This window comes from Phyllostomus discolor, chromosome 1 (genome assembly GCF_004126475.2).
Source record: "Phyllostomus discolor isolate MPI-MPIP mPhyDis1 chromosome 1, mPhyDis1.pri.v3, whole genome shotgun sequence".
Classification (NCBI taxonomy): domain Eukaryota; kingdom Metazoa; phylum Chordata; class Mammalia; order Chiroptera; family Phyllostomidae; genus Phyllostomus; species Phyllostomus discolor.
Genome location: NC_040903.2, coordinates 13,323,156 through 13,337,425, shown reverse-complemented (window position 1 = coordinate 13,337,425; position 14,270 = coordinate 13,323,156). Strand labels below are relative to the sequence as shown.

The 14,270-nt window shown below is 38.7% G+C and overlaps 1 protein-coding gene across 6 annotated transcripts in view; it reads left to right on the top strand.

Annotated features, from left to right (window-relative positions):
- Positions 1–14,270, top strand: part of PPARGC1A (PPARG coactivator 1 alpha) — a 632,304-nt gene that overhangs the window by 584,350 nt on the left and 33,684 nt on the right. For all 6 annotated transcript variants that reach the window (XM_028505630.2, XM_028505627.2, XM_028505626.2 and 3 more), the window contains 5 exons: positions 6,675–6,869; positions 8,693–8,815; positions 9,677–9,881; positions 13,879–13,924; positions 14,034–14,107. In XM_028505630.2, the coding sequence (XP_028361431.1) occupies positions 6,675–6,869; positions 8,693–8,815; positions 9,677–9,881; positions 13,879–13,924; positions 14,034–14,107 (643 nt within the window). The remainder of the gene's footprint in view (positions 1–6,674; positions 6,870–8,692; positions 8,816–9,676; positions 9,882–13,878; positions 13,925–14,033; positions 14,108–14,270) is intronic.

Sequence of the window (14,270 nt, the reverse complement as noted above, 5' to 3'; positions counted from 1 at the left end):
GTCTGGGGTTCTTTACATAGTGCCTGGTTTCTTTCTTAGTTTAAACTTGGGGGAGCATCTTGAGAAACAGACATGAGACATCTCTCTCTCCCTTTTTTTTCTCCCTGGAATGGCTCCTTTTGAGTGTATTAACCCTGACTTTCTTAGGTCTTTCTCTTGAACCTCTGGTTTTACACTTTTAGCTCATGGAACTTCAGGGTACTGAACCTTACATGTTTAGTACATGCTTTTTCTCATGAGTGTGCAACATAAGCTAATAATTTAGAATGGAACCTAAGTATAGAGGTGAACACACATTTCTGCATACTTAAAAAGGAGCATAAATATTACAGGAATTATATGGGCTTCCATAGGTTTAAGTATATCTATGGAGAGAATTTCTCAGTTTTGCTTATATTTATTTCCACTTGATTCTTACTTTTTTTTATTTTTATGGGAATTATGTTGAGTGTGTCATCACTGGTCTCCTCAGAGTAGATAAATTGAAGGAAAAACCCATGTGCTTATTTTACACTTATGCAGTCAACCACAGTTGAATATGTGAGACTGCACTTAAAAAATTGAAATATATTTGCATAGATTCTAAATATGTGCACTTGAGGTGCAAACTTATGTGTGTCGGAAGGACACAGTATGTTGTGTATAGATACATTTACATATATGATATTTTAAGTAGCCTATATGTCCATGGGGAGTTACCCAGACAGTGCAATTAAGTTCTGTATTCTTTCTACTAGACACTAAATCTGTAAAAACGTAAAATTCCAATGACTTTGGTAGCCCCCAGGCAAATACTTGTCACATAAAGTGCTTAACTTAACTCTCCTGGGAGTAAAATTGGGGAATAAGCTAACTCTTTGGGCATTTGTTAGAAATAAGTAGATACAAAAGTATTTTTATAAGACATGTATGATGGAATGTGAGGTGGGCTTTATTATCTCGATTATGTTTCTGTTGCACATACATGCTTCAGATTTCTTGAGTCGTTTTTTTACCTAACTTCAGGTGCCTACCCCTTATTCAAAACCCTTTACTCCATTTGCTAAACACAAAGCTTGTGGGTTACTTTAGGGACTTTTCCCATTGAATGGGTACAAATAGCAACTTAATAGCAGTGTCCTGTGGGGAGTCTGCCCGTTTTCTTTTGGGGTGTGAGGAGGTGGGCAGACGCCCTGGGAGACCATGCCTGGGTGCAAGAGAAGCAAGAGAAACCACAGTGGATTGCAGAGCATTCAAGGAGAGAAAGAAAAAAAAGAGGAAAAGGAGAAGGAGAGCTGTTTGAAAGCGGGTATTCAAAATATTTAACAACCTTTTCAGCAAAGGCTCAGACCACTGAGTGGACATAGGCAATAAACAATCAGTGACATGGTATCCGTTCTGCTTAAAATATTTTTTAAGCTAAAACCCTCAAATTCTATTTCAGTAGTCTAGTCTAAATTTTTATTTTTTATTTCATTTCAGGGAAATTTCTTTCTTTATCGCGAATTCAGCTTCTTGAAAATCTTGAATCACACTATGTACATCAAAACCAAAATTTATACATGCAAATTTTGGGGGGCTTTTTGTGCATGAAACTGAGTACAGAATTATATGTGTGGACATTCAGGAAAGGGACTCCTGTAATCAGTGGTATTCCTTATTTGATTGAACCCCTGAACCTGTCATAAAAGTTGCTTTCTCATTTATTTATTTCAACTCCTGGTGGGGTCTAGTGGAACAAATAATCCAAAACAGTGGATAATCCAAAAATGTCACTTGTATTTGGCATCAGAATACATTACCAGATGTTACTGTAGCAGATTTCCCTTCTTAATTAGGCCTCACTTAAAGTAGGAGTTAATTTTGTCTTCATTAGCTGCTTCCAAATCAGCTGGATGGGGCAAGGAGGAAGCCCAAGGCATGCTGGGTATTTGGGAGGAAGCTGGCCCAGTGCTAAAAGCTGGCGTTAGATTGTGCTCGAAGAGTGAAATTCAAATATTGGTAATCAAGAGGATGGGCATGCACACTGGCGATGTTTATGGAGGACCCTCTTCAAGAATTTGTAGACCTTTACCCTCTCTTTTTATCTCCCTATTAATCATGAGTGCAGAAAAATTCTGTAATAGGAATTAGGCAGATAATAACCTGAAATTTTATCTAGAAAAAAAATAGAGGCGCAGAGAGGTTAAGTGACCTCTCACACAGATTGATCCCTGAGTAAACAGTACCTTAAGATACTGAAACTGATTAATGAGTGGTAAGAAGACCCCACTGTTTCCTTCTTATTGATGATTTGAATAATGAGGAAGCAAGAATTCTCCTGGCCTAATTCGCATTAAGAGAGCTAAGATAATGAAGCTGTGATTAAATGGCTATTAAACTATTTTTATCAAACAGAGATCAAGCGAGTGTGAGAATCTAGGGACACAGAGTGTAATTGCAATTCTACAAGAGGTGGAAAAAATTACTATCGTGAGCAGGGCATGGTCCTTACATAATGGCCTGCATTTAGACATCTTGGGAATACCACATGTCGGTTTCACTCTGGGTTTCTCCCTCAGGTGTTGGTTAGCATTTCAAAGGCCCTCACCTCCTCCTTCATTTAGTGGATTTATTCGCTCTCCGTGTGCAGTTGGATGAACCGAATGCACTGTCTGCCGCAAGATGTGTAGCCAGTTGGAAGATCCTTTCGCCAATTGCTCACAGAGGAGGAGAGCCTAAATATTTTATACTGTATCCAAAATTTTAATTTTGAGGTGACTCTGGGCATCTGAAAGGGCAAGAATGTACCTTCCGTTAACAGTGCCATTTTGGATTATAGTGCACTTTGTGCAGGCCACATAGGGACCCAGCAGTCCCAAAGAGCAGTCACGAACCTTCGGATTTTGTTGACTGTTCTGAACTCTCACTTACTAAGGGTATGCCATTGCTTTGGAGTTACTGCACATTCTAAATTTGGGTTGTTCATGTTCATGTATGCATATCATCTGTCTCTGGAAATTCTTTATACCTTGAGTAAGTTTTTGTTGATGTGCTTTCTTTCTTCTTGGAGGGCTCTTAGAGAACGAACAGTTACAGTCACAGGGACCTTTCTTTAGGCTGGAAGAACAAGAGCTTCCTAGCATTGTGTAAGGAGAGCCTGAGGTTAGCCCCCACCATGAGATAGGCTGCTGGATGCCCCAGAGCTCAATGGCAGAGATGCCTGTTGGCCGGTTGGTGCCTTACTCCATCCTTCTGCTGCCGGCTGTGAGGCTGAGCTCGGTCTGTGTAGCTGCACATCCCTCCCAACTGGTGACCTGCTCTCTCCTTCTCGCCTGGCTGCTTTTCTTTTTAAAAACTTATTTGAGGCCAATAAGTATATTTTTGTTAGAACAGTCATGTTCAGTATCTAGAAAGCAGTAGCGGAGCTGAGGCTTTGAAAGGTTATCATGCAATGTCGTTTTACTGACTAATGTGTTTCCGTGACCTGCCACTTGTGAGCACACAGATATTCCTAGTCCAGTGGGCTTCATCTGCAGTAACTTTGATTTATTCCCTTTGTAAATTGGGACCAAAGCAATAATGGAAAGTGACGTTAATTGTTTAACAGAGTTCTTTTTGTCACATCCATTGCCTTCTCGGGGGTGTTTGATTGTTGTAACTCATGTGAACTAATCAAAATTGCCGTGGCTAGGAGCCATGTCCACTCGAGTTTACATGTAGGAATGTCTGTTGGGCTGCCACAGAAAAGTATGCTTGATGTAGATCAGACTTTCCACCCCTCCCACCCCATTCTTTCATGGTTAAAGAAAACAGAGAATTTGAAATAATAACATTATCTTCTTCTTTGGTTCAAGAGCAACTGTCCTAAAATAATTGGTCTTGGAGCACCTCTCAAAGTCATTCATATATAGGGATGATAATGAGAATGCTTAAACTCCTTCTGATGAACCCTGACTGTAAATGGTGATTAAAGCCCTACTGATCCACACTAGTTGAAAACCAGCCACTCTACCGCCATACCCCAAGGCACGGACACAATTCTAATCTCCTATCCCACAACACTCTCCTCCTCCTTGTGGTTCCAGTAGAGAGGAGAATTAAAATAGTTGGTGGTTTAATCAGATCTTGTAAATTAATTATAACATTATCAAGCTCCAATATTTCTGCCATTGTATTTGGTGTACATTCACCCAGGCTTATTAATGAAATTGGAAAAAACTAGTTAATGTAAGTGTTCTTTGTCATTTTGACTTGACTGGAATTATTGTAGTTTGTTTACACCAGGGATAAAACTAAGGCGCTATTGTATTATGTGATTGAAAGCAAATAGAGACTTGTAATATTGCAGAAAAGCCAAACACAACATTTAAATTGGAGTAAACAAAATTGCTCATTTACTAGTTCTTGACTATTTTTTTCTTGAACAATTTTAAACTTGAAATAAGTTGTTATAAAAATTGGGGTACTTAGGAAAAAATGTCCAATTGACTGAAAGTGTGCGTGTTTATGTGTGTGTTTGGGACATTTTCAAAGTTATCTTAATTAGATAATATGGACATATTTACATTAATGTAAATGTCATGACTTGGGGATATTTAAAATATTATATATTTCATTTAATTATAATTTTTAATCAGAACAGTTTAATAACCTGGTTTGGTATTTTTGGTATGAGGTGAAATCAAATTAAAATAAAAAGAAGATTGGAATCTTTGGTTCCCAAATCACAATTCTGGCTAGAAAATAAAGGAGTATCATTTCAGTATCTTTATTATTAAAATTACATTGTCCAGAAGAACTCGGGGGGGGGGGGCGGGGAGAAGGGTGTTCAGTGAGGGTTTATCATTGAATTAAGCAATTTGGATTTTAAGGAAGGGATCAGTTTGGGGAAGGAAGTGGAACCATTTCGAAGTGAACATTGTATCCCTTCTGCCTCAGTGTCATCTTGTGCATTAGAGTCTTAAAACTCACAGAGTGGTCACTCCACTCAGACCATCAAGTCCAGTCCAGCGGCATGAGGGTGGAGCCATATGCAAATGTAAAAAAAAAAATGCCCAGTGAAGTCTTCTGTGAATAGCAAAAAGCTCTTATTAGCCTCTTGAATCCAAAAAAAAAAAAAAGTCTGGATGCTGATCAGTAATGAGGAAAAACAATTTTTGTAATGTGAAAATAGAATGTATACATGATAAAGGCCTGCCTAATTTGCCTAGTAATACATTTTGATTTTCTGATTAGCTGTCTTATTCTGTGGTTCTTGTAATTTTGTCAGGTCAATTAACTGGAGTTCAGTACTAGAGAGAAAGGAAGTTTGGGCCCCGCTGGCTTCTTTAGATGTCAGCAGCTTCGGTGCACTTTGTAATGGAACCTATTTGAGATAATTTAGATGGTTAATGTCATAGCATACTGAACTTTTTAAAAAAGTTCAAATTGGACAGACAATGTGAAATGCTAAAAGAAGGAGAAAAAGTGATATACACAATATATATTCTATGCCATAAATGCAGACCAATGAATTATTCGGCAAGTAATCAGTGACTATTCCCATACTCTGTGCCCAGCGTTGGTTGCTGAGGTACATGAATATAACACATTGCCCTATAAAAATGGTGCATAAGCTCTAGTTTGGGAGATCTTGAAAGTATTGAATTCAGCATTATTTTTTATAATACACTTTACAGGTTCTTCCCTTTCATTGGAGTGGAAGGTCTGAGTTCTGTCTTGTTTCTCTTTATACCTTCAACACCGAACATGGTCTCGATATAGATGAGGTGTTCACAAATATTTGTGCAATGAATAAGTGAACACTGCCTTTCCAAGAGTGTGTTGGTGGGAATGAATGTGGGAAGATGGGTTAGACTCTGTTTGGAGGAGTCCCCATTAGAAGTAAGTTTGCACGAGAATTGTACCCCTGGACTCAAGCAATGAATACCTTTAAGAGATGTTACAAAGTAAGACTGTACTTAGTGATGGAACAGAGGGGACTCAAGGTAATTCCAGAGTATAGGTCAGAAGAATTGTTCCCCAAATGTGACAAGTCAAGAGAAATAGTAATTTTGTCATGAGTGGTCCTAAGTTTGGGTTTTGGAGATGAGGGAGCTATTCACAGGTAGAGATGTCCAGGATGCAGTGGTAGATTTACAACTAAAGTTGGGACACATGTTAGTGAAAAAAATATGTAAAATATGAAGGATTCAGTGATGTCATCATAATTGAAATCATGAACGTGTATGGTTTCTCTTGGTATAGTTTTGGTTTCTGGTGATGTTTATGGTGTTGTACACATTTCGGCAGGTAGGCTGTGGAGATTGAAACGTGTACGTGAATATGAAGTGGATGATGGTTAAAATTCTCTCAGGCCCTGTGACTCTCTGAATTATCTCTTAGTTTGGGAAACAAGACGTAGACATGAGGAAAATGACTGTGGACAAGACAGAATTATATACAGCCATATTAAGCACTGCCATAATACACTGCTAAATTGGACAGCTGGACACTCAGAAATTGGTACCGTAGAGGTATTAATTAATTGTGTGTTTCAGACCAAAACTGAATTCGGAGTTTGAGGGAGACACGATCTTTGTGTGCTGGCATGGACATTCAAATTTCATGTATCGTTTACTCATTTGGCTAAACATGTCCCATCTACGCTACTAATAGTGTTAGCCGTCTCCCAGTGTCAACTCACATCTTCTTCTGTTTTTCTGTTTTTGCAGAAGATAGATGAAGAGAATGAGGCGAACTTGCTAGCAGTCCTCACAGAGACACTGGACAGCCTCCCTGTGGATGAAGACGGATTGCCCTCATTTGATGCGCTGACAGATGGAGATGTGACCACCGAGAATGAGGCCAGTCCTTCCTCCATGCCTGACGGCACCCCTCCGCCTCAGGAGGCCGAAGAGCCGTCTCTAGTAAGAACCCTTCCTACTGTTTAACAGGAATTGGAGTTACCTCTGGCTACCCGCCGCATGGGTATGATGTAGTAACACTAAGGCCCGGGTTTTTAACTGAGACTGATGCTGAAAGAATCCCCAAGCACTCCCAGAGTCGCATATTCTCTGATTTTGTGTTTAATACTATTGATGAGACAGCCTTCATGTTATCCTACTGTGTTTTTAGAACTATTGTGTCTATGAGTGTGTGTTTATTTCTTAGTATTATTTATGTTCATGGTAGAAATTTAGAAAGTGTGGACAACCAAAAAAAATAGCTTAAAAAATTCACCTGTAATTTCTAATAACTTATAATATGCAAATGATTGCAATCTCTTCTTTTGTTAAGATATATCATCAACAAGGTTGTGAATTTTGAATGTGCTCATTATTTTTAATGGTTGTATAGTATTTTATTATTTGAAGATGTCCTGATTTATTAAGCAATCCCTATGGAGTTTTAGATATTTAGTCTTTTCCCCCTACTTTTTACTATCATAAATTGTATTATAATTGACATATTTGTAGTTCTATTCTTATGCATAAAATTCTAGAAATAGAAGGTATATCAAGGGGTTTGTGATATCTTAAGGTTTTTGCATCCATAATTCTTATGAAGATTGAAAAACAATAGTGCATTTGCAACCAGAGTTACAAAAATTTATGGTAGGCGACGAAGAGTGAATTCGTTGGGAATAAAGGGTGAATTTTCTTTTCAGTGCAGTGCTTGACCAGAATTTTATTAGTTCGGAGACACAGGTTTACCTTCTCATCTATGGTAACCATTTGTCATTTGCTATAAATCTGATGCAAGAACATACTATGTAAATTACAGAATGCCATCCTCCCAAGTTTACTAATGTGCTTTGATGTGCCACTTAGAGGTTGTTTCTTCTCATTTCTAAATTTTTAAATGTAAAAAGCACTCCATGTAAACAGATGGAGACCCTATTTGAATTTCTGGCCTTCTGAGAATTCTAGTCCAGGAGAAAATATCTCATAAGTGATTGTTATTTATTCCCCCATTTCTCCACTTTCCAGTATTGTTGGCTTTGCTGTCTGGGACTCTGTTTTTTTTTTTTTAACATTGATACCAGATGATTTTCATTCACACAATTGGTCCAGCTGGGACACGTTGCTGACCTAGAGTCATACTACTGGCCCAAGCAGGGAGGTCCTGGAAGGCCCTCAACTCAACCAAAGAAGCACAGGTCAAGAGACAGTCACTGCTTTGCCCGAACCAGAACCCACATCTCTGGACTCTGTCTGCTCACAGATCTTCTTCAGTGATAGCCACTCTTTTATCCAAATGTTCTTTGAATCACTGAAGTGGCGTACTTGACTGTGCAACTAGATGCAAAACGTCATAGCATCTTTCCTTTATTGCCACTTGATTGATCTGGGTTACTGAGGGGAAATGTCCATGTATTCCATCCTCACTCCCCAAGTCCTCACTGAGCAAGGCAGTTTTTCTCCCCTAGTAGTGATTTGGAAATCCTTTTAAGAAGATCCTTTTGCTTTCTTTTATGTAAAAGAAAAATTTAGGTAGTAATGCTAAGTCTCAACTGTAGGAAAAGGAGATCCTTTCACAGTTGGTGGTGTGATGCCAAACTTTTTCTTACTTATTAAAAATACATTTTTGTGAGTGCCTTTGTGGTAAGGTGTGTAGTAATTACAGAGTGATAGAATTACTTTTTATAGTTGTAATTAATTGATTTTAAGGTTAAAATATTAATAACTTACTCGAATTCTTAGAAGACTCATCATTTTCTTGCCTTTCCCCTTCTTTGTTATTTTTCTAGCTCAAGAAGCTCTTACTGGCACCAGCCAACACTCAGCTAAGTTATAATGAATGCAGTGGTCTCAGTGCCCAGAACCATGCAAACCATAATCACAGGATCAGAACAAACCCTGCAGTCGTTAAGGTACAAAAGTAAACTTCTTAATACAGGAGGGAATGTAACAAAGGGTTTTTGCTTGAAGCTATAAAACAAATTGTAGTTTTATTTATATGTGTTCATTCCACTGGGACCCTGCAGCTGCTTCAGGATGGTAAAACCAATTTTGAAATGAGTTTTCAAAAGCAGCACGCTTGCTCATTTAAACTAGGAAGAGTTCATTTGTCTTTGGACAATTGGAAGGGAAGGTCCACCGTCTGTTACTCCTTGCCCACTTTGTTAATGCGTGCGGCAATGCGGGCTTCACTTTACTTGGCTGGTAGGCTGGCATTATCTATAAGTGACTTTAAGATGCAGGATTGCCATTTCGCCAGCTGTCTAACCTGAGAAAGATTGCTCCAGAATCACCGCCAAAGATCTATCTCTGCCATTAATTGGATGGAATGCTGGCAATGACATAATTCGGTTAGCGGGCTGTATTAAACAATGTTTGTCTTGCCATTCACTGTGAGTGAAAAGGGAGCGTTAAGGGGTACTTAAGAGAATTGTGAATACTGGGCTCTAGCAATCAGTAGCAAATTAAGGTTTAAACCAGCTTATTTTTTTTTTTGTTCACAGTAAAGGCGCTATAGGGTCTTGTTAGTTACATGTTGCTGAGTAAGAACATTGCAATGTAGGAGAAATGAAATAAAAAGCTGCATAAATGTCATTTAGGAATTTTAAATGTAATTTTCTTCCCTTGTTCTGCAAACAATTATTCACAGCTCATAGATCTAGTACACTTAGACTGAACACTTCATTGAAAATCTCATCTCTTCAGAAAACCTATATCCATTCTGCTAAGGTTCAGTTCACTAATTTTAGCTTTCTTTATGCCTTGTTTTTAAGACCGAGAATTCATGGAGCAATAAAGCGAAGAGCATTTGTCAACAGCAAAAGCCACAAAGACGTCCCTGCTCGGAGCTTCTCAAGTATCTGACCACAAACGATGACCCTCCTCACACCAAACCCGCAGAGACCAGGAACAGCAGCAGAGACAAATGCACCTCCAAAAAGAAGTCCCACACACAACCGCAGTCCCAGCATTTACAAGGTAGGCTGGGCGCCAAAGCGCGCTCGGTGGGCCAGGGCGCTGAAGGCAAGGGCCGCAGACACCGGGCTGCCGATGCCCACACTTCGGGCTTCCGTTCCCCTGGTGTCTCTCTGGAAAGGGAATTCAGCACTTCATTGTAGATGGGGGAAAAGCCCTTGCTTGGACACAGGTTGAACATATCCTATTTAGCTGATATGCAGCCCGACTCACAACCACCAAATGGCACCTGAAACATTAGCCGGATGGTGGGGGGTGACCAAGTGGGGAGCATGGTAACCTCAGAGAGCGTTTACACGAACTCGGAAATGCTGAGAAAACTGAAGTTCTCAGCAAGCTGGGCTAGGCAATTCATTCCAGAGCTATCGTTTTCCCCTCTTTCAATGATGGACCAAGTAAGGCATTTTTGATTTGCTGTGTATATACGTTAAGGAACTGGAAATAACAAATATGCAGCGTCTTGTGATTAAGTGCACCCCCCCTTTTTAAAGAGTACATGTTAGGCTCATAGATTTAGATTTTATTTTGTAAATAAGGATTCGGGAATTCCTAGAATGTTTTAAATTTGTGGTCTATCTTAAAAAAAAAAAAACGCTGCCTGGATTAAACAAAACATCTAAGTTGATATTTTTTTTATCCCTGTATGTTACTAGAAGGCTGACACTTCTGAGGCAGATCAGGGTGATTTGGGGAAAACCTCTCTTGGCAGAGAGATCATTTCCTTTGCTTTTGGCTCCTTCTCTCAAAATAGTCCAATGTGAGAGGCCTAAAAAGAACTTACTGAAAGTTACTGTTGCTTTAACATATTCCAGTTTCCAAGTGCGCTTGACCTTTGCCCCGGTAGTGGAAGTAGGCGTGTTCCCACAGAGCATTTATAAACACCCACCTTTTTTTTCCTTTTGTTCCCCAACGTCCCTGTGCAGCTGCAGAGCGGTAGCCCCTCATCCATGTTTTGAACCATGATTATTTTGCAAAGGTATGCTGTTGCTGCTGCTTTTCAGAAATGTTCTCCTTCCCAGTGTCGTGAATCCCCCCTCTCATCCCCACCTCACCATAAGCCCAGAGCTTCCAGGAGCTTTCCTTTCCCGTTTTAAATCGGCTCCCAGTTAGGTTACCTGTGCCTTTCTGTCCGTTCAGGGAAATAGAAACGTGTTTACCAAAACAAGCTCAATTCTCTTAGCTTGTTTAGCCCTGATGGGGCCCCTCACTCACTCTCTGGAAGAGTTTTCCCCAGAGCAGAGCCAGCCGTGCTGGGGGCGGGGGTGGGGGCGCGGGGAGGGCAGATGGCAAGGTGGGGGTGGGACTCCTGGCTGTTGGAGGCCACAGGTGAAGGGAAGCCGGCTGGGCTCACTCTCCACCTCCTGCTAGTCACGGAACATTTTCTGGAGCTGAGTGTGACGTTGTGAGCCCCACGAAGCCTCGTAGTCGGTGAACCCAGTGGCCCAGAGGCCTTTTAAAAGATTTTTAAAACAACTTTAATGGGTCCTTTTGGATTTTGAGATTCTTTTTTTTTTCACTTTTTAAATTTGCTTACCACCAAACATGAATGTAAACTGTTACAAATGATGGCCATGAGGAATTCAATTGGAAGGAATATTCTTTAGAAGAGGAGACATGCTTTTTCTTTTAAAGGTATATGTCGTATGTCTGTGGTAAAGCATAAAAACTTACCCCAGAATAAACCTTTCTGACAAATATATATATATATATATATATATATATATATATATATATAACAAGAATATTCTTGTAGTTATTAAAGGCCTAAAAGAAAATAAACACGATTGGCTGTTAATAGCCAACAGGAAATAAATGCTCAGCTTCAGGGATTATTTAAATTATTATTCAAAATTTGAAAATGAAAAAAATATATCACCTATTGGAGATGCTAACTGAGAGGATCTCCTGAGGTTACCTTTCTTAATGTATTGTAATTTTTTTTCTCCCTGAACTGCCTGTGTGCTTTTTGTAACATTATGGGGTCAGCTTCTTTTAAGTTCCTTGGATAATGGTCTGGTCTTCGGCACAGCTTGTTGTCCCACTTACTCACTTACTCATTCATTTGTTAATGTGTTCGTTCATCAAAAATATCATGATCTACAAAAAACAAAAGATTACTTCCTGCCCTCAGGGATCATAGAGTCTCTGGTCTCCTAGTCGTTATAACAATGTGAATTAAACTCTGAGTGACTCAAATCAGTGTTCCTTTAGTGGTAGCTTTTGTGAGCCTTGGCAGGCTGGAAGATCAGAATCTGTATATGGTTTGAGCTATGCCCTTCCTACGGCCCTCATTTCCTGTGTACTTTTGGTCCCATTAAATATGGCTACTGCCCACCCCTCTTTTTCCATTGCCCTTGGCCTTACCTGTACCCAAATATCAGAATTTTGGAAGTCTTACGTTCAGCACTCTAGATAGCCTACTGTACACCTTGAAAACTGGAATTCTAGTGACTGATATTCAATGTACATTTATGTTGTGAAATAGGACATGGTTCATAACTGGTAACATTTCTATAGAACCTGTATACATTATCTTAATTATTAATTGAGCACGATAAAATTGGGTAAAGTTTTTTCATAAGGTGCTCTTTTTGAAAGACTCATTATAACAGACATAGTAAAAAAATAATGTAAGATGCATTCATTTGTCTATATATATGAAAAAGCCAATCAATCAATGTTTCTAATTTGGAGAAGACAGCATGAGCTCTGAATTTCTGAATACACATTGGAGAGATGATAAACCATCCCATTGTTTAAAAACTAAATCTAAATCTACAAATTAAATATGTAAATACTATTTATCCAAGTAAAATACCTAATTTCAGCTTAATTTGGATATAAATAATATTTTTACATTTCAAAAAACCTTCATTACTGGGGTTGATTCATTTACTTTAGTATCTATTGGTTGCAGTTCCTTTTGATAATAAGGAGAAAGGAAACATTCTGGACCAACTCTGCCAGTAGCTAGTCTTATGGCTCTGGCAATATGATTTAGCATCTCCAAAGATTATTCTCAGGGGTTTCGCCCATAAAATAAGGAAGTGTATTTTAAAGACCTTTTTGATTTCAGTTCCATAGTTTTCATTGCACACATGACTGTCTCTTGACCTTTTGAAAGCAGTTATTTTACTAAGAAAAAAAATTGACATATGTATAAATATATCTTTGTAGATAAGTATGTATACATAATACATAGATATGTATCCCAAGGGCACTTTCCATCATGTTTTCCTCTCCTTCTGATGAAAATACAAGACTGGTGAAGAGAAGCAATAGGAATTTTGGAGTAAGAAGAAGATTCTTACTACACCCTTCGTAATTGGGAAATGCCTTCTGTAGGAGGTAAACTTTAGGAAGCATAAAAGGAAGTAGATGAGCTCTCTTTGAAAATCCATGGGTCTCTCGGCTGACAAACATAATACCTTACTTTACTTGTCTGTTCAATCTGGGGATCTGAACCCTTTCCCAACTGCCTGGGTCAATGTGCACAACTTGCCACATCTCACAATGAATTTTCAGTGAGTGGGATGGTTATTGTGTGAGCTTTGGCCTCATACAAATACCTAGTCTCAAGCTAGATATAAAATTATGCATTTTAAGGGAGAAATCAACTGAATATTCATAACGTTCTGTTGTCTTGTAGTTGCTCTGCTCTTTTCTTGTCTAAACAAACCATGTACTGTATTCCAAATTAAAATAGAAAACATTATTTCTCTCTGATGGTATGATGCAAATTTTGCATCCTTAATGGGGAGGCTACATTTTTTTTAAATTTCTATTTTTGTATTCTTTTTGAACGATAGTTTCCTGATGCAAATGTTGTTTGGAATTTTTTTGAGCATAATGGACTGTTGTCTGACTTTGAGCCAATATTTAGAGATTTCCTTACTTTTGTTTTCCATTTTCCAGTTTCCAACCTGACTGTTGTAGAAAGAAAACAAATCTAAAACAAACACTCAATATTTCATAATTAGTTTCCTTTTTTTCCCTTTAGCCAAACCAACAACTTTATCTCTTCCTCTGACCCCAGAGTCACCAAAGTAAGTATTAAGAAACGTAACCATTTTCAGAAAGGGAAGGGGGTTCTAATACATTTGGCTACAGCAACTCCATTTCAGTTTGTTTTTATAAATGTGCCATATCTTCCAGTGACCCCAAGGGTTCCCCATTTGAGAACAAGACTATTGAACGAACCTTAAGTGTGGAACTCTCTGGAACTGCAGGTGAGCCTTATATTTCACTGGGAATTGTGTGTATGTGTGTGTGAAATATGTATTACATAGTAGAGTGTTTCCCTTATGTGATTAATGAAATTAATGGAGAACAAGCAACATTGGATATGAACTTATCTATTTGTATTTCTAGTTGTTTATTTTTTTTAATGAG